The sequence below is a fragment of the Alternaria viburni genome (assembly GCF_023758015.1).
Source record: "Alternaria viburni strain BMP 2772 chromosome Unknown scaffold_5, whole genome shotgun sequence".
NCBI classification, from domain to species: Eukaryota; Fungi; Ascomycota; class Dothideomycetes; order Pleosporales; family Pleosporaceae; genus Alternaria; species Alternaria viburni.
In genome coordinates, this window is record NW_026055774.1 from 614,047 (window position 1) to 636,872 (window position 22,826).

At 53.3% G+C, this 22,826-nt stretch overlaps 9 protein-coding genes across 9 annotated transcripts; 2 read left to right on the forward strand and 7 right to left on the reverse strand.

The window, feature by feature from the left end:
• Positions 1 to 248: 248 nt before the first annotated feature.
• J4E79_003072 (uncharacterized protein) lies at positions 249 to 3,694 on the reverse strand (the record flags this gene model as incomplete). The annotated part of the gene is made up of 3 exons (XM_049351968.1): positions 249 to 522; positions 581 to 3,138; positions 3,197 to 3,694. The coding sequence occupies 3 exons, from the start codon at positions 3,692 to 3,694 to the stop codon at positions 249 to 251; spliced, it is 3,330 nt and encodes a 1,109-aa protein (XP_049213439.1).
• A 454-nt stretch (positions 3,695 to 4,148) lies between these two features.
• On the forward strand, positions 4,149 to 6,074 carry J4E79_003073 (uncharacterized protein; the record flags this gene model as incomplete). The annotated part of the gene is made up of 1 exon (XM_049351969.1): positions 4,149 to 6,074. The coding sequence occupies one exon, from the start codon at positions 4,149 to 4,151 to the stop codon at positions 6,072 to 6,074; it is 1,926 nt and encodes a 641-aa protein (XP_049213440.1).
• A 47-nt stretch (positions 6,075 to 6,121) lies between these two features.
• On the reverse strand, positions 6,122 to 6,790 carry J4E79_003074 (uncharacterized protein; the record flags this gene model as incomplete). The annotated part of the gene is made up of 1 exon (XM_049351970.1): positions 6,122 to 6,790. One exon carries the CDS (start codon positions 6,788 to 6,790, stop codon positions 6,122 to 6,124), a length of 669 nt encoding a protein of 222 aa, XP_049213441.1.
• A 630-nt stretch (positions 6,791 to 7,420) lies between these two features.
• On the reverse strand, positions 7,421 to 8,206 carry J4E79_003075 (uncharacterized protein; the record flags this gene model as incomplete). The annotated part of the gene is made up of 1 exon (XM_049351971.1): positions 7,421 to 8,206. The coding sequence occupies one exon, from the start codon at positions 8,204 to 8,206 to the stop codon at positions 7,421 to 7,423; it is 786 nt and encodes a 261-aa protein (XP_049213442.1).
• Positions 8,207 to 9,719: 1,513 nt separating this feature from the next.
• J4E79_003076 (uncharacterized protein) lies at positions 9,720 to 11,008 on the reverse strand (the record flags this gene model as incomplete). Its single annotated transcript, XM_049351972.1, has 4 exons — positions 9,720 to 10,124; positions 10,207 to 10,360; positions 10,480 to 10,586; positions 10,643 to 11,008. The coding sequence occupies 4 exons, from the start codon at positions 11,006 to 11,008 to the stop codon at positions 9,720 to 9,722; spliced, it is 1,032 nt and encodes a 343-aa protein (XP_049213443.1).
• Positions 11,009 to 13,943: 2,935 nt separating this feature from the next.
• On the reverse strand, positions 13,944 to 14,864 carry J4E79_003077 (uncharacterized protein; the record flags this gene model as incomplete). Its single annotated transcript, XM_049351973.1, has 3 exons — positions 13,944 to 14,259; positions 14,324 to 14,523; positions 14,577 to 14,864. 3 exons carry the CDS (start codon positions 14,862 to 14,864, stop codon positions 13,944 to 13,946), a joined length of 804 nt encoding a protein of 267 aa, XP_049213444.1.
• A 1,565-nt stretch (positions 14,865 to 16,429) lies between these two features.
• On the reverse strand, positions 16,430 to 18,190 carry J4E79_003078 (uncharacterized protein; the record flags this gene model as incomplete). Its single annotated transcript, XM_049351974.1, has 1 exon — positions 16,430 to 18,190. The coding sequence occupies one exon, from the start codon at positions 18,188 to 18,190 to the stop codon at positions 16,430 to 16,432; it is 1,761 nt and encodes a 586-aa protein (XP_049213445.1).
• A 449-nt stretch (positions 18,191 to 18,639) lies between these two features.
• Positions 18,640 to 19,602, reverse strand: J4E79_003079 (uncharacterized protein; the record flags this gene model as incomplete). The annotated part of the gene is made up of 1 exon (XM_049351975.1): positions 18,640 to 19,602. The coding sequence occupies one exon, from the start codon at positions 19,600 to 19,602 to the stop codon at positions 18,640 to 18,642; it is 963 nt and encodes a 320-aa protein (XP_049213446.1).
• An 832-nt stretch (positions 19,603 to 20,434) lies between these two features.
• Positions 20,435 to 22,687, forward strand: J4E79_003080 (uncharacterized protein; the record flags this gene model as incomplete). Its single annotated transcript, XM_049351976.1, has 3 exons — positions 20,435 to 20,459; positions 20,511 to 20,580; positions 20,653 to 22,687. 3 exons carry the CDS (start codon positions 20,435 to 20,437, stop codon positions 22,685 to 22,687), a joined length of 2,130 nt encoding a protein of 709 aa, XP_049213447.1.
• Positions 22,688 to 22,826: the final 139 nt, after the last annotated feature.

Here is a 22,826-nt window from a genome sequence, read left to right on the forward strand (position 1 = left end):
TGTCGCGGCGATGGCGATGGAACGATTATGATACCCAATTTTCTCGAGAAATAACAACACCACTATAATGCATTGCATTCCGAGCAGATCAAATCCAGATGTCATGACTTCATTCCATGCAATAACGCTACGCTAAAGTCGACAGTGGCAAACCACAACACCCATCCCATGATGATCAACACCAAGCCATGCATAGTAATGACCAAAGAACGCCTTCCGCCTCACATCATTCAGGGGTATTGCAAGTCCTACCGCGCAATCCTCAGATGTGAAGCTCCCAAATTCTTCCTAGCGCTAGTCGGCATGCCGGCGCTCCTTCCACTATTCCGCCTCATACCTTCCAACTTTGCCTTGAGCTGTTCATGTATCTTCCTGTTCTGTGCCCAGCCATCGGCCAGCTTTTGCATTCGAATAGCGGCGATGACAGCGAGAGCTGCAGATTTGAGCTTGGGTCGGCGGTCGTGGACGGTGATGTCGGGGGTGATGCCCATCTGAGAGATGAGATTGAGGTCTTCTTGATTGCTGGGAGGTGTTAGTGGCTGTGCTGCCCAGAGTCTCTGGTAAAGGGGTGGAGACATACCATTCATTGTAAGTCTGAATCTGCATCAAGAAGAACTTCTTTTGGTACCCAAGGGCTTCCCGGAACGCCTCTGCTCGCGAGCATCGTGCGCGGAGGAACTGGATCTGCTTGGCGAGACCGTTGATCTCTTTGATATGGCGCTTAGTAAGGGCTTCCGCCTGTTCGTCCAGATCAATCGCATCCTGATTGGCCTTTTGTTGGATGGACTTCGAGGAAGCTTGGATGAGACGAAGCTGCGATTCCTTCTCACGGAGATGAGACTGTAGGTCTCGTAGTTGACGCTCAAGGGCGGATTGCTGTTCCCGTGCTGTCGACTTGGCTTCAGATAGAGATTTGCGGTGTTGAGCATCCTTGTCGCGGATTCGTCCTTCGAGATCGCGAATTTGGTTCTTAAGAGCGGCCTCTTGTTCGCGCTGTGCCGCACGGGTCTGAGATTGCAGGGCTCCGTTTTCGCTCTCCTTTTCACGTATCATGGATTCCAGAACGGTGATCTTCTCTTCGAGTGAGGCCTTCTCTTCGGCGACTTCGTCGGCATCCTCTTGCAGAACTTCTATTTCAGCTTCGAAGTCGTCCTTCTCCCGGCGAGCGTTCTCCTTGAGCTCTTCAAGTGCTTCCAAGCGCTCCTCTGCAAGTCGTTGCAGGGCATCAACTTGGCTCCTCTGCTCGTTCAGCTCGTCGCGCAAATTCTCTAGCTCGTCGTCGCGTTTGCGTACTAGGTCCTGCATAACATCGATTTGGGTATCGGGCTCGTCGGCATGGCTCCGTAACGCGTCAAGCTCGGCCTCGCGCTCGGTTATCGTTCGTCGCGCCGTATCCAGCTCCCGGGTCCTGTCACTGAGGTCATTCCTGAGTTGTTTGAGCTCCTTGAGTGTTGTCTCTTGTGTTTCAATCTTCCTCTGCAGGCCGGCGATATCGCGCTCACGAGCTTGCAACGTTGATTGCGAGCTCGAAAGATCTCGAGATAGTGCATCCCGTTCGCGCGTGATCTTCTGGAGCGCCTCGATCTGGGTGTCCTTGCCAGATACAGCGGACCGTAAGTTGCGCAATTCGCTCTCGATGTCTTTACGCTCCTGCCGCAGAGTAGCTACCAGTGTGTCGCGGTCGTTGTTGCCTCTGCGCAAAACCTCCACTTGCTCATCTTTGCTCGACATCTTGGAAACCAAGTTGTCGCGCTCACGGCGAAGATTGTCACGTTCTCGTATGGCGTTGTTGAGCGACTGCACCTGAGCATCTTTGCTGTTAAGGTTTGAGCGAAGGCCGGTAAGCTCCTGCGTCGCATCGTCGCGCTCGCGTCGTACTCTTTCCAAACCATCCAGATCGCGGTCTTTCTGGTTCAATTCGCGTCGAAGCTGTTGCAACTGCTGTTCGTACGCGGATGCTTCCCGTTGTAGGCGTGAAATCTGCTGCATGGCGTCTTGGTGTTGCTTTCGGAAGTCGTCCAGCTCATCGGCTCTGGATTCAGCAGCGTCAACCCTCGACTGGAGGAGTTCAATCTCAACGCCCTTTTCACGAGTAATCTCGACCACCTTCTGTCTGGCATCGTTGGCGGATTGCTGCGCCAATTGGACCTGGTTGTCACCCTGAGACTCTGCAAGCTCCAAACGTTCGCGCAGTGCATCCATCTCGGCCTCTTTCTCGTTCTGAATGGTTTGGAGACGTCGCTGCAGCTCTCGGAGTTCAGCATCCTTTTCGCGCTCCAGTGAACGTAGACGCTCTTCGAGAACAGAGAGTTCCTGGCGTTTTTGCTCTTCTGCGACCTCGAGATCATGTTCGGCTTCGTCCAAGCTCTCGTTTAACTCCTGAATTTCCTGGTCCTTGCTGTCGTCAGCGCTGTCGAGCTTGGACTTCAACGCGTTGATTTCAGCGTCCTTCTCGCGCTCGACAGCACGGAGTTGTTCCTGGAGGTCCTCGATCTTCTCGCCCTGTTCAGCCACCTGCCGCTCCTTTTCTGTAGTGTCTTCTTCTTGCGACTGCTTGGCTGATTGCAGCTGTTCTTCCAACTTGGCGATGCGTTCAGCTTGTTCCCTAAGTTGGCGGTCCTTCTCCTCGTCCCCAGCAGACTGAGAATTTTGCGCATTCTTCAGCTTCTCCTCCAAGTCCTTGATCTGTTCGTCCTGGTCGTCTAGCATCTCGTCTCGTCTGTTAAGCTCTGCTTGTGCCTCGTCCAACTCTGCTTTGGCCTTGTCCAGCTCCTCGCTGTCGCCACTCTCTTCTTCCAGCTTCCTTTCGAGACGCTCCACCTCGGCCGCGCGTTCGTCGGCTAGCCGTCGGAGCTCGTCCATCTCTTCCCGCATGCCTTCGTCGACGTGCCGTCGCTTGACCTTCTCGGCGTATTCCCGTAGCTGCTGTTTGTATGTGTCTAGTTCCCTCTCGGCCGCTTTGAGGTCTTTCGAGTAGTTCTTGATATCGCGCGCCATCGTGACCTTCTCCGACTTAAGGTTGATGTTCTCCTCCATGGCTTGTCGGTTGAACTCGGGGCCCATCTTCTTCAGGTTCTCTTCGAGGAAGTGGATCTTGAGCTTTAGTCCGAAGTTTTCCTTGTCGATCTGCTCCAGACGCTGCAGTTGTGTTAGGACCTGTGAGTAGTCGTGAGCGGGCGAGCCCGGATATACATACCGCTTCCTGCTCTCTCAGAGTGAGCACATTGCCGTTTCCGTTGTCCATTTCGCCCTCTGCCCTTCTTGGTAGCGCGGTGGGCGTGCTCATAGCACTCGAGCTGGGGCCTGGCAGCTGTGTCCGGCCATCGACCGAATCGGCGAAGGAACTGGATTGTATGTCGTACATGCTCGCCTCGGGCAGCGGCGTGTTGCTCACTTGGAAGCCTGGCTTCATCGCGGCGGGCGTCGTGATCTTGCCGTCGAGCAGTCCGTTGACCTGGCGCGTGCGATTCGCGGTTGCGCTCTTCAGCATGGGCGTGAATTCGTTCTTCGCGGTTTGTTGGCGTCGGGATGCAAGCGGCTGTCGGGGGGTTCGGGCGCCGCCCATCTGTTTGAAGAGGTTGTCGCGGTCTGTCGGCGCATGAAATGTCTCCTCCATGCTGAATGAGGGCTCGTTGACTGTAAAGCGCGTCATATCGCCAACCTCGGTGCGAGGCGTGTCTGGTAGGTGCGCCATGGTATAGAATGTACTCTAGCAGCGCATGAGTGAGAGAAATAGAAAAGTCCTTTGGGGCGCACCTCAACAGTGCGGATGCTACATGTTCCACTTCATCATACTCCAGATGTTGTTTGTTTAGGGACGCTTGGACCACGACAGGGATACTGCCCGCCGCTAGCCCATGCAGGCAAGGACCCGAAAAGCGCGTCTGGAAGTCACGTTACCTCTTTGCCGCCTACACCACCTGGGCAGAGACTTCAATCCAGGAATAAATGCTCCTCTGCTACTAAGTACATCCATTTCCGCCCCTCGAGAACAGTGGCAATACGAAAACGCAACCTAAAAGTACCGAACCGACTATACCCGCACAAGCGTTGGGCTCAGTCTCGAAACGAACAACAACGAAGCCAAGATCCATCTGACTGGCTCCGAAGACCAAAGATAGCACCATCTGGAATATATATCCTGGACCATGGACGGGCCACAAGACGACCTTAAGTGGTTTGGTGAAGGATTCGATGGCTTTCCCAAAAAGCTGCCCGATGATGTCGTGGAATACATGGTCTTCATCATCGATTCTAGGCTCTCGGACATTCAGACAAGAGAACGGTTACAAGCTTTCCAACGCGCTCTAAATGCATTAGAGAAGAAGTTTCTTAAAGAGTACATATGGCAGCGTGACTCTCTCAAGCTCGATCTAGTTCGCGAAGAACACCAGTGGCTGCTCAAAGGACGCTCTAACTACGGCGACAGTGTGGCAGACGAATGGCTCATTGTCTACTTTCTACGTGAACTAAGCAAAGAGTTCAAGGACGCATGGATACGCATATATGACAGCGATGGAGAATTCCTCTTGATTGAAGCTGCCAATGCGCTACCGAAATGGCTGAACCCTGAGGTTGCCGAGAACAGAGTCTGGATCAACAGCCATCGCCTACTAATCATACCACTTGGGAAAGAAGAGGAGCCCGGCCCTTTGACTCAAGCCCAAGCTATTCAGATCATCGACGCTACACCAGCACGACCACAGCAGTACATGAAGGTTGAAAAGGAGGCATTTCATCGCCTGGCTGGTTATCCGGCTGCCATCTCGGAGAATCAACATCATGCGACTCTTCCCCTGCCAAGAAAGGTTGCACACATTCTGCATAGTAACCCGTCGTATATTGCACCAGTAGTCGAAGCCTTCTATCTTCGAGACCCCATCTCCATCCGGCTTATCCAACCCGAAAAGTCCAAAACCCCGCTCACGTTCCCACCGGAAGACTTTGTTGACGTTAGCGTTCGTTTCACTAAAGTTCTTTACGCTCAGCTTCTCGGTCAGCATTGGGAACCGCCCGCGCCATGGGACGCAGCACTGGAGCAGCTCGTCAAGTCTGGTAGACCAACCGAGAAGGCAGAGATCGGAATCAAGATCACAGCAGGGATGCAGATGCTTCTGTCGCACTCTTTATACACATCCCGCAAACCGACGCGTGAGATCGCCCTTCTACTAGAAGATTTGGAAAGTGGCGACGACACACTTCCTACCGACGCCGAAATCGCCGGTTGGCCCAAGCGTGAAGACGATGAAGGGTGGCTCAACATTGACTTCTCTGAGTTTGAGAAGGAGCTGGAAGGTAAAGGAAGCGGCGCGAAAGACGCGTTTGGTGACAAGAATGCGGAGGAGAATTTGAAGAAAATGGTCGCACGCTTCAACGACTTCCTGGCCGACAACGAAGCAGGCGCTGAGGGTGCTGATGGCGTTCTAGACCCTATGGATGTTGACAATGATTCTGACGCTGGCGGCAGAGGATGGGAAGACCCAGAAGATAGTGATTCGCCAGCCGAGAACGAAACTAAGAGCAGGGGCAAGAGCAAGGCGAAGGCCAGGAATAGCGAGGATGAGGATGACACGGATGGAGACGACGACGCAGAAGCCGACGCGGAGTATGCCGAATACGAACAAGCCTTCGAAAAGTACATGATGCTACCCGCGGCGGAGAAAGCCATTCTCACAGAGGAAGCTCGCGCACTAGCGCTCGAACAAGACGCTGAGAAGGAAGAAGACGAAGAGATCCAGAAACTCAGTGAGATGATGGAAGCTGAGCTCTTCAGCCATGGTGCGCTGAACGTCAACCCCAAATCGGAGCACAAGCCCGGAACAGGTCTCCTGTCCGACAGCAAAGGAAAGGGCAAGGGGAAGCTTCAAGAGGTCGCTGAAGAAGACGAGGAGGATGATGACGATGACCTTCTGGACGAAGACTACAACCTCGCTGATAACATGCTGAAGGCGTTCAAGGGACAGGCTGGCATGGCGGGTCCTGCAGGCAACATGATGAGGGCGATGGGCGTGCAGTTTCCACAGGACGCTGATGATGAGATCAAAGGAAGCAGTAGTAAGGGTAAAGGCGCGTAAGATGTCTAGCACGTACAATTATTTACAACAACTTCCGTATGAGTAATTTATGTTCCTTCCTCCATCCACTCGTACTTATCTCTGCCCACTGCCACTTCCAGTGCCTCCTTCTCCACTTTGACCCCATTCTCCTCCAACGTCCTGTTTCGCACATTTACTAATCGCCTGTATATCGGCGAACTCTCAGCGACCAACTTCCTTCTTCTGTTTATTACCTCTGTCTGACTCTTCCCCTTTATCTTCAACATCTGCGCAAGCTCTTTGTCCTCTTTACCCTCTACATACAAATGCAGAATCGCCTCGTCATCTTCCGGAGTGAAATGACAAAGCTTTTTGCGCCGTTGTAGATCGATAACATCTTGCGGTACTTTTTTCATAACCTTGAGGGCTTGCCATCGAGATTGGATCGCTTCGACCGGGATGTTCATCTCGCGAGAGATGGCTTTGGGTTTCTGCATGCGGCGGTGTCCGTCGATCACAGCGGCATCGAGCTCTGGAGTCCAGTTTATGGTGGCGCTCACGTCTCTTTGTCGGATCATGGCGTAACGATGCTGAGTAGCATGTGCGGTGCGGTTAAGGACTTTCGCTGCTTGTTCATAAGTCATTGTCTCTATCTCAATGAGACGGATGAGTTGGCTTTCCTCATCGTAGTTCCATCGACGCTTCTCGGCCGGGGCTTTCCGGGGACAGGATTCGCTGGGGTATAGGGCGTCCATGATGAAACAAAATTGAAGGTCGTCCTTTGAGTGTTAAAGAGTTGAGTAAGCCGGTTTTGTGAGTGTTAGTAACATTATGTGGGCATAGTAGCCGAGTATATATCTAGAGAGGAGAGTGGCGGGAAGCGTCAGCTGTGACATGTGTTAGGCACCAGAAGGGGATCACAGCTTGAACATGAATTCACTTTGTATCGAATGCGATCTCGTGCCCTGGCAAGAGTACACGAGCAAGTATTTTGTAGCTCGGAGAGGCAGTCCTAGTCTAGCGTAGACCCCTGCTAGGTAGCGATCAAAGTCATGACACCGAGTGAATGCGAATATTCCCGATACGAAATAGCTCATTCTAGTAGTGCGATTGGCTTTTTCACAATAAACGCAAAGCAAAAAGTTCCTAATGAGTTCGGAAATAGATGAGTTGAATTGGTCTTATCGCACTGTTGACCATGGGATCTAATGAGACCCAGGAAGAATGGTGCGCCCACCCGCCAGAAGTACTGGATGCTCATATGACCTGTGAAAAGCCCAATACCAATATCACTGGCTCCGTATCCTCCAAAAGTCATTCACATCTCCCTATACAATCCAAAGATCTTGGTTGTAGCCACCCTGCTCATGTACTGCCCATGCTCGCTAATCAAACACCATGAACTCCTCCATGAACTTGTCTGCCTCCTCGTCATTTGGATTCGTCCTCTCTTTCTCGTGATGATAGACCGAATGGACTGCCTGCTTGAACCACCGACCAAGTTTATACCTCACTTCCTCTTCATGACATTGACTGAGCCACCCAGGCGTGTGGTACAGGGCCGTTGCCGTCTTGCGGCAGCTATTTTGCACAGCCCGCAGGACTTGACCGTGAACCTTCCACCTTCTGTCGTCACCGCAGGCAGCGATCCCATATTCTCCAATATGCTCCTTCGTAAGCGATGCCCACTCGGCCGCGAGGTAAGGTCCAACAACGCTGCGGGGAATGAAGCCGCTTTGCTCCATAAATACGCCGGAGGAGGGATGTGGTAGTTCGAGACAGATGTAATAGTAGTCGCCGTACTCGTACGCAATGCCGATTCTGTTCAGGTCTACGGTGTTGGGGTTGAATGTAAAGAATGTGTCTCGGAAGTAGAAAGAAGGGCCATAAGCGGGAGCGGGCTGGTCACTACCGGACGCCGGTAGAGTGACGGTAGAATCGCTGACCTTTTTCGCAGTCTGGCGCGTTTCAGTGCCGGTCACCAGGCTGTCTGATCGTGCTTTGATTTTCGAGGCGTCTGGAGTAGATTTGACCGCGTCAGATGCGTTGTGACGAGGACGCCATCTGATGGAACGGTATGGATATGCGTCGACGTTAATTTTGAGTACCGAGATAATATTGGACGCTTCCGTTGCTGTAGTTAGCGAAGCGCCGTATTCGCGTTCCGCCATTTTGTGGGTAATATGCTGTCCGCCAGAGGTGGTAGAAGGTAAAAGAACTTGGAACGGAAGGCAGAATCGCAAAGGTTGAAGTCGCGTTTGTGACGACAATAGATCCTCGCAGGAGGGAACGAACAATGTTAGGTGACGTAGAGTCCGCAGAGCATCTCGCAACTTCAATTCGGCTTTTCAACGTCTTTTCGCTTTTTCTTCGCTTTACAGTAATTGTTCCATGCTCGTCGAAATTACTCTAGCGCTGTTCCATGGGAGTGGATGCCCGCCCAAGTATGGCTCCACGCACTACCAGCCCGGCAACAGAAGCGTAGTGTCGGAGGCCAAGCGCAAAGTGAAAACTATGCCAACGTCAGCACAAGTGAGGGTAAGTGAGTAAATCTGTTGCGGACATAGCGTACGTGACCTCCGAGATTTCGTGACCTTCGCTGAACATCCACCTCACTGTCAGGCCCGACACCCACACGTATCCACCCCGCCTTCTTTCCACTTCAACTACAATGTCCAACCCGAATTCTCCAACAGACATCGAGGCGGTCCACAGAAGCGTCGGACTGATCACGCCCTCCTCCGCCCCGCTGCCCATACCTACTGCGATTATCGCCGATCAAGGCGCCTACTGTAATGTAATCCGCACGACCTACATATTAGACACAAACTGACGTCACACCCCAACATTTAGACATGATCTGCTTCGAGCCCGACAATGCCGGTATCACCACGACCCCGCCGCTCTCTGCAAGGAAAGACTTCGTCGCCGCCAACTATCCAGACCTCGTCCAAGCTTGGAACAGGAAGAGAAAAGATGACTGGGAAGAAGCGCTACACATGAAGCAGAGGATTACCGACTACGCGGTCTTTTTCCGGGGTAGGCAGCGCGCTGGCGTATTGGCAAGACGCGATGCGGGAGTGGCATGCGATCAAAAGTTGCTCCCGGGGATGAAGCGCCATTTTGGTGAGTTGCGACCCTGCGCAACACACGCTCGCGAGCGGGGTGCCTTCCTGGTCTGTAACGGCTGTCGTGTCGCGCATCATGCGCAGGTAGAGCGAGACTTCGAGCGAAATCGCCTGATGACGGAAGGAGCGCGCGTGCCAGTGTGCGAGTTCTGCGCGAGGAGGTCGGTCCTGGATCTGGGAGAGGGACACCGAGGTTGTGCATGCGATCAAGAATGGCAGTGTTTTCGGTGTCGGGAGGACTTTCTCAGGAAACTCGCGAAGGCAAGGCAGCGGTCGCACGTGGAGGGGAAGTGTGGGAAATGCGATAGTGTGGATGACGTCGTGGAGCATGTGAAAGTATGCCTCCTCTGTCAGGGAGTGAACGTGTGTAGCAAGCATGTGTGAAGGACGTTGAGATAAGACAAAAGCGGACATTTCGGACACGTGTTTTGGAGCTTCACGGAGAAAATACATAGCCGTTGCATTAAGAAAGCCTACTTTACCTGGGTCAACGAAAAGGCAATAGCACCATAGATGAAGTTGAACCAAATGCACGTCGCTCTTTCTTCGCGCAACCTCAGTACCGTGGCGTGAGTTTGACATCTAGCTTCCCCACTATGATGGTAAAGCAGTCTCGGGTCTTGTTCTCGATTGTACTGCCATCCTCACCCTCAGCAAAAGAGATCTCGAATGATCTAACAAGATTGGCAGTGACACTGCGCAGCTCCATCATGGCTAGCTTCTGTCCGATACAGTTGTACGGTCCAATGGAGAAAGGTAGATAGGCACGTTTGTCGATGATAGCACCAAGCCGTTCGCCGGTCCATCGCTCTGGCATGAAAGACAGCGGCTCTTCAAAGTATCGTGGGTCGCGTTGCAGGCTGTAGAACGGCATCCATACATTAACTCTTCCGGGTATATATGTGCCGTTGGGTAGAGTTATTCCTTCAGGTGGTGTCTCGCGCTGCGCTCCGGAGGGTGTCTGAATGTGTTAATGATGTCAATGATGGCCTCCTTGGGTGAATACTTACAGCAGGATGAAGGCGCAAAGTCTCGTTGATTACCCCGTCCAGATAAGCACACTCGGTGACGTCTTCAACATTAAGATGCGCTTTCTTCGTTTCGATTTCATCAATTGCGGTGCGCAGCTTGGCTTGGGTCTCCAGATTCTTGCACAGCTCGTACAAAAGAAATGATAACGTTGCAGCCACGGTATCGCTGATGATCATGTCAGTATTCGGGACTTTAGATGGAGGTTGCAACAGGATCAAGTGCAATGCCGTATCTAGGCAAAACCTCGTAACGCCTGGCACCAAGTACTTCATGGGGTTGCTTACCTGCCCGCTATGACCAGAAGCCGCGAATCAGAATTCATCTCGGGCGTTATCCGGTCGTCATTTGGGTCCAGCAGAGAAGAGAAAACGTCCTTCTCTTTGGGTGTATCCTGGTATTCGTGAGAAATCTTCATTGAGATGGAGGTTATCGCCATGGCATGCGTACCTTTTTCCGCTCTTCGAGAACCTTTGCACTCCAGGCTATATGCTCAAAGAGGGGTCCAGAACCGACAGGTGTTAGTGCGATAAGCCGCATCGCCCAAGAGATGTGCGCAAAAACACTTATGGGTGCGTGGCTCTCATGCAATAGCTTGATGACAGGATCTTCTTTACCCTTCTCCATCATGTCAAAGCTGCGGTTGAAGCCGACATCTCCCATAACATCAAAGCTGTAGAAGTTGACCCAGTCTGTAATTCGAACTGAAGATCGTGTAGCTCGCTCTTTGAGCTTGGACATGAGAGTAAGAGCATGGCGGTTCAAGCGAGGCTCATATTCGCGGAGAGCATTTGCGTTGAATGCACGATCCCACATCTTGCGCCTTTGTCGATGTTCATCTTTGTTAGTTGTGAAATGAAGAGAACGCCCTGCCACTTCGGAAATACTGTCGTATATAGTGTTCTTCTTGCACTTCGAAGTCGCTCCATGGATCAGAGGAACGGCGTCAGCGCAGTAGACCGTGACTTCTACATTTGGACAGGCAAAGTCAGTGTCTGTGTCACACACACCTTCATTGTCTTGGGCTTACCTCTAGGACCAGTACGAATGACGTCTTCTCCGTACTGCTGGGGTAAAGAGTCGAGCCATGAGAAATACTGGAAGTTGGTCGAAAGTACTCCGACCGAGATGCCGTATGACTTTGAGAATCGGGCGAGGAAGGGGCCAGGGAACTTTGCAATGTCAGCAAATCCTACTTGATCAACGTCAACGAAGCGCTTGCCTTTCGCAAGCGATGGAAGAATCCCCTATGCAGTAATATGCTGGCAATCAAGATGGCGAAATAGAATGTTGCCGTCCTTGCCGCAAGCTGGATTGCGACACCAAGAGATTTAGTGGACGTATCAGCAACATATTCGAGAGTCGCAATGCCTCCAAAGGCGACAGTCCAGACTCCAATGACTGTGTGGAAGGTGTTATCCCAGTCGCTTCGGTGAAGAGCATAGTGAGTTGCCAATGCTAGTGACGCAATTAATGTTTTGCTGTGCGCAAGCTCCATGATTCCGTACGGCATGATAGCTGATGGAGAAGGAGATGAAAGAGCTCGAGAGATGTTGGAATGATGAAGGGGTTGCTGAGACCATGAGGAGCTGAATGGAAGGTTGGACCCTGAAAAGCCGAACATTTGGACGGACCGTACGAGTGAAACGCACGATCTTGGAATTTCGTGTTAGCACGCGCGGCTGAGAGCTGCAGGTAAATTTTGACCAGAGCTGAGGGAGCACAGGATTTTAACAATCGCCATTGTGCTGCGGCGTAGTTGATGCAGCAGCAAACATTGCCTCTGTCATGCTGTGCCTCCTATGCCCAGGTCTGAGGTGGATATTTTGGAATGCGCCTGCGGACCGTTAGCTTGCAGGGATTACGTGCTACCAAAGCGGGGCACTAACCTGATGGAGGCTACTTGGCAAGAGCTCCTTGCTTGACAATCGCGTCGCTGCACAATCTTTCTTTTCGGAACTCTACCAATCCCCAATTACATGCCGAGGTCTCAGCCCCTAGGTACATCGAATGGTGTCACGACGCGCTTATAAAGCCACCACAACGTGAAACTATTCTCCTAACAGAACCTTGCTGATAAGCCCTAGGCTAAAGACATCCCGAAGCCTTGAATGTGTCTCGGACCTGTCGTTGCCAAGCGGTCGTTGAGTCTTCCTCGCTCGATTGAACCCTGTCATCTTCTGACTCGCAATCGCTGTTGAACATCTCTTTCCTGGAGAATTCACGGCTGATGGGAATGCCATTCTGCACGGCGACTCGGTAATGCACCTGGAAGTCAAGCCTGGAATCGATGCATGAGCCTGATCCATCCGCTAGCTTGCTTCGTGGTTGTGCAAGCATGTGGCACCGCATGTGAGATATTGTATCTGCCACTCTTCGCAGCCGCGGACGATCAAAGTTCCAATGTACGTTGAGGTGTTCGAGCGTTTCCACTTTCAACAACGGTTCGATCCAGGAAGCGACCCATGGTCTTGGCCCAACGGTCATCTGTGCTTCCCACAACAAACACTCTTCCGCTGAAGAAGGCGCAGTGTCATAGCGCTGATGGGAACTGCTGATCATTAGGTGAAGCCTCCGTAACCCCATGCGCGTGGTGGACAAGAGAGTACAGAGGTCCGTGAAGTGGTTATAAGCGAATTGCAGCACAAGCGAGTCTGTTGACCTGCGGAGAACGGGATAATGAGCTCCAATGGTGCCTCTCATATTGCTCGCTTCCACTAACGCAAGCTTCATGGAGGAGATAAGCTTGAGGGATTCGGCAGGCCTGTCGCACAAGAATGCGAAAGCGGTCGGTATGCTGAGGCTTTCCGTAAAGCTGAAAATATTCTGTCCATAAAAGACCTTTCTAGCTTCGTGATAGATCTGCCGGCATGTTTGCAACAATCGAATTTCGATGTGGTTGGACGACGTGTCTGATGGAATTGCAAGTTGATATGTCATTCGGATGTTCGTAGGCCCATCCCTTGAGTCGTACTCCGCGGAGGTCAGACCAATGTCGAAGCGAGGTGTCAGCCAGATCCGTCGGTGGGCGCGTAGACGTCTCAACGGGTAAGCTTTCTCGAGCCCACGGGTACTGCGGCAAGCCGGGGCTTCCAATAGGACGGCTGCGCTTTGAACGGGAATCACATCGCATACGAGGACGTATCCATAAATAAGATCTCGAAGCTCCCGCGGAAGTTTAAGGAGTCGCGAAGACATGGTGGCACAGATCAGGGGTTCACTGCGCAGCCGTTGAGGATAAAGGCGTGTCAAGTCGATTAGGGGAGATGTGATGACGCCGTTCGTTCCGAGAACGGCTAGGCCAATTGACCGCGCACCTGGACAGGGGCCGAGGTCGGACTATCCCCCGCTCCTCTCCTCTCGCGCCATACGACCACCTTACACAAGAAAGAAATTGAACAGGTGCACTGGCGTCTGTAGTAAGGTAACAGCTGAAATAAACAAGACCTGAAGGCAGTGTAGACTTCAGAGGGATGCGTGTTGGAATCTTCCTTTGCACGAAGCTCATTCTCTGTCAGCTCTAGTGCTCTTCTATCAATACCAGATGACGAATATAGACTGGGTTCATGTTCACAGAAGAACAGGTTAAGAGGTGAAGACATAGCTAAGGATGTGACAGTCAAATTGGCTATAAGCTGTATATACAAGAATCTTATCGATCGTCACTTCAGTTTTCCCTCCACTCTGTCACCACCATTCCCAGCCTTGCGATACTCGTTTGCTTCCTGGTCTCCACCAAGTGTTAAACACTTTACAAGTTGGCAGCAATGAAGCTACGGAGAGTAGCCTGGCCAATGTTGGCGTACACACCAGGGGCGTTGGGGGCAGCGCAGCCATCACCCCAAGAAACGGCACCGAGGAGGACCTTGGTAGACTTGTTGACGATAGGACCGCCGGAGTCACCCTGGCAAGAGTCCTTTCCACCCTGGGAGAGACCGGCGCAGAACATCTGGGCGGTAACAGCCGAGGTGCCGTAAGAAGACTGGCAGGAGCTGCGGGAGACGACAGGAACATCAACCTTGAGGAGGTTGACGGGGAGCGACTGGCCGCCGGAAGAGGTAGTACCCCTAATTTGAAGGTTAGCTATGTGTTTCGGACAGATTCTGAACAGATAAGAATGACAAAACTTACCAGCCAGCAACGGTGAGGGTGGTTCCAGCAGCAGGGTCGGATCCGGACGCGGGGAGCGTAGCGTACGAGACGGTGGAGCTGGTAGGGATGGAGGTGGCCAGCTTCATGATGGCGACATCACCGTTGTAAGTGCTCGCTACGTAGCCAGGGTTGACCTTGATGGAGGAAACACGGGCAACAACACCGCCGGAGGTACGGCTCTGGATTCAACGTGTTAGCCTAAACAAATCTCATGGCCAAGGTGGAAACTTACGTTGGAACCAGCGCGAACTGTGAGGCTGGAGGCAGTCTGGCCAACAGCACAGTGAGCAGCTGTGAGGATGGTGTTGGCGTTCAGAAGGGTGCCACCACAGAAGTGGGAGCCGGAGCGCTGGAGGGAGACGATGAAGGGGAATTCACCCGCGCTAGCGGTTGTTCCACCGACAATATCCTCCTGGCTGCCGTTGTCCCAGTCGGGGATCTCAGTGGGATCCTGAGGGATGGCTGCGGAGAGCACCACCGCTGGGATAGCGAGGACGGTGAGGAGATCTTTGATCTGCATCTTGAAGGAGGTTGGCCGGAAAGCTGGAGTGGGACTGAAGCTGGAAGCGAAAGACTGCTGGTTCTCTGATGAGGACTGGCCTGAGAATGAGAGGAAGACAGCCTCCTATTTGTACTCGACTGGTCACTCTCTAGTCTTGCGACTTCGATGTGGTGGTATACACCAACCTTGCCACATTGTTGTCGTGTGGTCCAGGTATGCCAAAGGTCCCAAGACCGCTAGAACAGGGGATATTCGATGCTCCTTCTGCATGTAGAAGGAGAAAAGCAGTGTACAGCGGTGATTGGTACTGTTGCAGTTATAAGTTCCTTCTAAAGCCTAGCATCCTTCATGCAGCCATCCGTCGAGGTGGTGCTTATCTACTGCATGACTATCGATACCCCGGAGATCCCGTGCTCGTCGCCAAACGGGAAGCTGTTTTGGCACACTATCGTACAACTGGTTCTGCATAGTAGTGTCTCCGGCCCTAGGGGATATTGTGGTGAGTTCGGCCGGTAGTGGCTGGTTTCACGTGCCAACGTCGGTGAACGCCATGTGCCATCGAGATAGAGGGAAAAGAAATCTGGGAAACATAGGCGGAAGGCCAGTCAGCTGCTGCTGTGGCAGTACAAATCTCCAGCCTCTAGGCTAAGACTACGCCGGTGCCGGTGCCGGGTGATCTTCCTTATGGCGTTACATGGATGAAGATCCTAGGTGAAGAGCTACATAGCAGCTATAATTGGCTCATTGGGTGGGAGATCGATGATTGCGATAAGATCTAGCTGATGAGCATTTGCGACTACAGATGACGAGTGGCCTGCAGCGTCCGGCGGTCTCCCCCATGGACTCGTTGCCAAGCCTTACCAAGCTTCCGTTTATATTGCAGTCGTGGGCGCGATATGCGAGATAGCAAATGGTTGGTGTGGGAGCATCGTCTCCCTGTGAGGCCTGTCTCGAAGAGGCAGTTACTGGTGAGGGTGGGGCTTGGCATGCGGGCCGGCCCCTGCACATTCCCTCCGAAACACTCCGCCCTACCTGCTGCGATCGCCACAACACCTGAATCATCTCGTATGGACGCGGACTTCGCGACCTAATCAGACGGAAGAGACCTGTTAACAGTAGGTGGCAAGAACTTTGCCCCCACTGCGTCATTTATCATGGACAGGTATGAGCGAGGTGTGTCCGCCACGGTCTGCGAGAAGTACAGGTTGGTGAAATCTGGAACAAGCACCGCACCTCTCGCGCCCTCTTGAAACGATACCTTGCAAACTCACAAAGCCTATACTTCCTTCAATACCGTATATACGTACAGTGATGTCTGCCTAGGTGATAAACGGATGGTGTTCTGCGTGCTGCAAGGTACCTAGGTAGTGCTTCGCCGCGCGATAGGTGGAACTGCCACGAATTAATTCAGGCATATGCATAGCACAGCTGTAGGATCTCTCAAGACCTCCTGGCTTCGCATTGAATCCATACGCTAATTGCATGTCCGACTAATGTACACATCAAACCGTTCTTTGTTTACCACAACTCATCCCAGCCACTCATTGCTGTCTTCTAACCTTTAACCCGTGCATCGATAAGACCTACTGTTTCAGAGAGCCCTTCTTAGTCTTCATCCTTACTTCGGCATCTTCCAGCAGCCCGCGATAGTCCTCCGGGCCATAGCTACTCACGCACTCCCTCACACCTCCACCCTTCCTCCGCTCCTGCATACCCAGGTCTCTTAGCAGCGTGTCAAGGTAAGGCATCGTATCAAAGACAAGGTCGGGTAGCGTATGCCCGTAGCTCATTGCGCCGCGGAGAACGCAGTACTGCGTGTTCCGATATGTCTCCTCAAGTGCCTTGGTTGGCGAAGAGGGTAGAGACAGGGTACCGTCGAAATAGGCAGTGATCCAGAGACTCTGGATGTATGCGCACGGGAAGGTAAAAAGACAGTGGGCTGCACCTGCGAAGGCAATGTTGCGCTCTTTCATGCCTTTCGGTGGGACCATGAAGCGGTGTAAGCGGTACGGTTGGGCGTTTGAAGAAGGCTGTTCAGCGTATCGAAGGGAGGGATCAGGATGATGTATACGGCTCGTATCCCTCTCTTTTAGGTAAGGGTACTCAGTGTACAGAGTTTCCTCTGATTTTCGTATAAGCGCTGTCTCTTCCGGCGTGAGTGCAAGTGTACTGGGTAAGCCCAATTGCTTCTCCAGCTCTTGGGGTTCGAAGCGGAAGGTGTATCCCTTTCGCCAGCCTGTTGCACAGACCACTGCATCGGCCTCTAACACCTTCCCTGACTTAAGTACAACCTGTCGCTCTCCGTACAGACCCTCAATGTCGTCAACGATCACTTTGACTTTTCCGTCTTTGACCAACTCAAAAAAGCTATCCGGGTAATTGTGAATCGATAACGCATTGCCGACTTCGAAAGCACCTCTCCAAGGCCGCAACTTCTTCGTCTCAGGGTGTTTGTCCAACCCGTTTAGCGCGATCGCATCTTCTCCAAGTATGTTCCAGAAAGCACCCACTATTTTCCTGCCGAGCCACGTGCGATGGAAAAAGGAGCGCAGCCAGCCTTCAATGCCTGTCGTGGGTGCCCAAGGGCAAGGAGACATGAAGCCAAAGAAACGTGTATGTACCAGTTTCTCCAGCCATAATCCCAATGGTGTGACGTGACTAGGCGTCATCCACACAGGTCCGTTGCCGTCAGGGCGAATGAGTAAAGTCGCTGTAGCTGATGGTTGGCTAGCGCATGCGTACGCTACATCCCATGCTGACTTTCCAGATCCCACGATGACAGTATGCTTGCTTGGTTTCGCAACGACTTCGTGATGTTCCGGGAAGTCTGCAGCATGGATGACCAATGATCTGAAGTTTGTCGACGTTTGATAATCCGGTAATAGTGGCTTGTTCGTGGTACCGACTGCAATGACCAGTTTCTTCGCTTTGATCTGGGTGCCCTTCCTATTCAATGGAGATGCCGCGCAATGCAAAACCCATCCATCCGCATCTTCATCCCTCTCGATGATCTCAACAGTTGTTCGCCCTCTAACGAATTGCTCTACATTGGCCCATTTCATGAAAGCACAAAGGTAGTCGAACATCTTCGCGGCAGGAATGTGTTCTCCCCTTTTCACCATGAACCTTTCTTCATCCATGGGGAAGTCAGGGTGTTCGTACATGCCCCACAGATTGTTGGTCCGGAGACCGGGAAACACGCGATTCGGTGCCCATGGCCCGCCGATGGATGGCGCAGAGTCGAGAATGAGTATTTTGGCTGAAGGATGCAGGCGATGGTATGTGTGAGCAGTTGTGAGGCCGTAGATGCCTGCACCTATGATCACGAGATCCGCTTCTTCCATTGTATGGACGAACGCGAGAAACCACTTGGGGGTTGGAGGAACTTGCGCAGAGTTATGTGTAGCTGTATGAACGGGGCTGTACGTGTCGAGAGTAGAAGAACTGCGGCAGGTACAGTGGACACCATCCATCCTATTGGTTCCGGCAGCGTGAGATGGAGCAACGGGAGGCCCTATGATTTCGATGCGGTTAAACAAGCGAGATCTGTATCATCCATGTCATTCTTGCAGTAGCATCTACCAGAGGTACGATTGCGATAACTGGAAAGCTTGTCGGACATAAGAACTTGTTGGAAACACTAACACTGGTCATTCACATGTTAGAGTCTTCTTTATGCTACAGTCGTGGTCCTTTCCGAACCGCTGCATCCTCATCAACGCTTATATTATAATATAGTATCGGGTCAAATCAGGGGGATAGCCATCGGAAGCGAGGAAATTGGGCAGGAGCATCAGAGTTTAGCCTTTACGGAGCCAACCCCAGCCTTGATCTGCACAGCTCCAGCCGAATCGGTATCCACCATTACCACAACCCCCTCGGAAGCAGTTTGATCTGGCTTCAGCGCGATTTCCTGACAATCTTCGTTGCCTACTTCATTCGCAAACTGTACGACTACGAAGTCGATCGGTCGGTCCCCAATCACGATCATTGGCGCATGCCATGTCCCAGCCCCATATGTCACTGCTTGGCTGCCGTTCGCAACGAAGGCGCGGAGGTTCTTGAGGTCTGGCAGACCAGGTCCCTTGGGTCGCGCTGAGGGGTGCAGCCGTGAGAACTGGCTCTGGGTAGGCACAGTCTCGTTGGAGTACGGGCTCGGCCTCGCGCGCGCGAAGATGTCCATGACACTCCTTTTCCGTTCGATGTGGGGTGTGGGATATGGCGGCGCTCTGCCTGTGTGCCTTCTCGACGCGCTTGCCGGCAGTGTTGGAGCCACTATGACAAGATACTGGGTGTGCCTTTCCTGCTGCGACAGACCCATGGGTATGAATGTCTGCGTGGTGAACGGATGTCTTTCGAGAATGGTGACGTCCAATAGCTGCCTCTGGAAGTCCCCACATCCTTCCTCGTCCTCATCTAGGTCCAGGTCTCCCCACGAGCTGGGCATGCTCATGCTCGGCTCGTGTGGCCGGAGGTTGCGCGGCGAGCAAACAAACATGTTCATTACTGCCTTGGCAGGTTTCTTGCTCGGCGCAAGGCTGTACAAGTTCGACATGTGCGTGACATCGAGATACTTGGTGGCCGAGCCCTGATTGGCGGCGACGGCGTCCGGCGGTGGTACGCGTTGCGGGATGGGCAGCTTCGCGGACGGTGATGTGGTCGGGTTCTCGATGACAGCACCGAACTGCGCGAAAGCAGTTGGAGTCAGAAGCTCCATCGGGATGCGAATCGAAGGGGCGGGCATCGAGGTCGGCATCTTCGCGGCACGGCGTCCAAAGGGACGTGGACGGAAGCTACGATGGGTCTGTGGAGTTGGGGGAAGCTCGGGAGCTTATGGCGCTACCGAGGCGATAACGATAGACATGGAGTTCGCCGTTGGTATGTCGCGAACGATTGACTCTACGCAATACCTTTGCAAAGTGCGCGACCTCCTACGTATCTAAACAGATGGAGGGAGTACGAAATGATGCATCAATCGCTGACACTCGAGACGAAGCCGACGAAGCATGCTCGATTCGCGGCTCTTGCTAGGGAAAGCTGGCCCGCAGATCATTGAATCTCGAATCCTTCTGTGCAGGCGGCACAAGATCGGTCTAGACTCGGTGACGTCGATGCAGTCAGAAAATGTATTCAGAAGAGGAGTTTCGAGCGCCAATACGTGCACAGCCGCTCCCATTCACTCTTCCGTCTCCAGCATGTGCTGGCGAGGCTGATGTCACAGTCCCAACGCCAGCGGCCCGCATTTTCCCCGAGCACTAGCGCGTGTGCCCACGGATTTCTTTCTCGACGGCCGCCATCGCCTTCACTACGCTGTCACACGGTCACCCTTCAATTCCCTGACGCGTGTTCCTCCTTCCCTCCACGATCCACCCGTTGCCGCTGCGTGCGCCCAAAGTCTGCCCTTGGCCTATAAAGTCCCGGAACTACGTCACACTCGAATCCATACCCACACCCCCGACGTGTTCCTGTCTTAGCCTTACTCATCGCCAACCCACAAAACCAAGCTCAGCAGTGAGCCAGACTTCGCGACCACCAGCACCTTGCCCCACGCCCACTTGTACAACTTCCTGTGACTTTTACTAGTTATCATGGCTGTTCCCACACAGTTGGCTTGTACGCACCCTCCGCACAGTCGGGCGTGAGACACGCTAACAAGACTCGCAGACCGCTCCGCCAAGGGCATCGGGATCTTCAACGCTGCTCCAGTGTATGAGGCTCTTCCAGGATTCGTACGGTAAGTGTCTAGACTACGCCACAAGTCCTCGCGCACATCCGCGTCCAGTTCTGACGCTGACTTGCACAACAGACCCGAAGGCAACCTTCGCTGCTGCTGCTACTCGCCCGATAGCAAGTACTTCGCATGGGCAACACCTGAACAGGTTTCGGTGATCGACGCCTCAGTCGGCAACGTCATTACCACACTCCCCACACCGAACGTTTACGAGCTCGGCTTCTCCCCGCTCGGCACATACCTCATCACATGGCAGCGCCCATCCAAGGACGAAGACGGCAACGCGGCGAAGAACCTCCGGGTCTGGAAGACGCTCTCCGACGAAGCTGAAGATGACGGATCACGGGCAGTCATCGGCGAATACGTTCAGAAGAACCAGAGTGGCTGGAACTTGCAGTACACGTCCGACGAGAAGTACTGTGCGCGCGTTGTAACAAACGAGGTGCAGTTCTTCCAGTCGAGCGACTTGCGCAACCCTTGGAACAAGCTCCGCGTGGAGGGAGTGACCGACATGGCGCTCGCCCCAGGCAAGAACCATTCAGTTGCCGTTTTTGTTCCGGAGCGCAAGGGTATGCCCGCTGCTGTCAAGGTCTTCCAGGTCCCTCAATTCAGCCAGCCGGTATCCCAGAAGACTTTCTTCAAGGGCGACAAGGTCCAACTGAAGTGGAACGATCTCGGCACCAGCTTGATTGTCCTAGCCCAGACTGAGGTCGACAAGACGAACAAGAGCTACTACGGCGAGACCAACATGTACATTCTCAGCGCCAACGGCACCTTCGATTCGCGCATCCAGCTAGACAAGGAGGGTCCTATTCACGACGTCTCCTGGTCGCCAAACTCGAAGGAGTTCGGTGTCACCTATGGCTACATGCCCGCAAAGACTACCATCTTCAACCAGCGCGCGGTCGCACAACACAGTTTCGACCTAGGCCCACGCAACACTATCCTTTTCAGTCCCCACGGTCGCTTCGTCATCGTCGCCGGTTTTGGCAATCTAGCTGGAGATATGGACATCTACGATCTTGAGAAGAACTTCGCGAAGGTCTGCCACGTCAAGACCTCCAACTCGACCTATTGCGCGTGGAGTCCGGATGGGCAGCATATTCTTACGGCTACTACGAGCCCGCGTCTTCGTGTTGACAACGGTGTTCGCATCTACCACGTCAGCGGGGGCCTCATGTACAACGAGGACATGGCCGAACTCTACCACGTCGTCTGGCGCCCTCAGCCAATCTCGATGTACCCTCTGACCGACCCCTTGACCAACGTACCGGCACCGCATCCGTCTGCGCTCGCCTACCTCAGCACCCAGAAGACACCGTCCAAGCCTGCGGGTGCCTACCGTCCCCCCGGAGCGCGCGGAACCGCTACACCGCTACACTTTAAGCGTGAAGATGAAGGAGGCGCAGCTTATGCCAATACTGGTATCTCCTCCACGAACGTTGGCTTCGCCAATGGATTTGGCAAGCCGCGTCGCCGTGAGGTACCAGGAGCAGAAGCTGCTGAGACCCTTCCACCGGGCGCTGCTCCCGGCGGCGGTGTTAGTCTTACCGGCGCTCAAGATGGCGATGGAGAGCTCTCGAAGGCGGCTTTGAAGAACAAGAAGAAGCGAGAGGCCAAGAAGGCTCGCGAGGCCGCTGACAAGGCTGCTGGACTCGGCGCTGACGGTGCCAACGCACCCAACGGAGCTGGACGTAGCCCAGAACGTCGCCAGCGCAGTCGCAGCAAGAGTGGATATGAGCAGCAAGGACGAAGCGCCAGCCAGCACCGCAACTTTGGCAACAGCCCAAACCGTCAAGCCCGCCCGGACGGTAACCAGCGCCAGAACCCTGCGCAGCAGCGTCAGCAGGCTCCAGCTCAGGCTCAGGCTCCTCCCCCGATCCAGACTGAGAGCCAGGTTCCTCCCCCTGACCTCACCGTCACCAGCCCTGGTGACGGCGGCAACCCTCAGGACAAGAAGATCAGGGGTTTGTTGAAGAAGATGCGCGCCATCGATGAGCTGAAGATGCGTCAAGCCGGCGGAGAGAAACTAGAGGACACCCAGGTCAAGAAGATCAGCACCGAGAAGCAGATCAAGAAGGAACTAGACGCCTTGGGCTATAGCGGTTAGAAAACACTATAGATGCATGTGAGTCCCTCGAGGCCTAAGCATCACAACATGTAGTACGTTAGGAGATGAACAACTGAGTCATGTATTGTTCTCTGCATTCATTCATGATCTCGTGATTAGGCTATGACCCTGCATGATA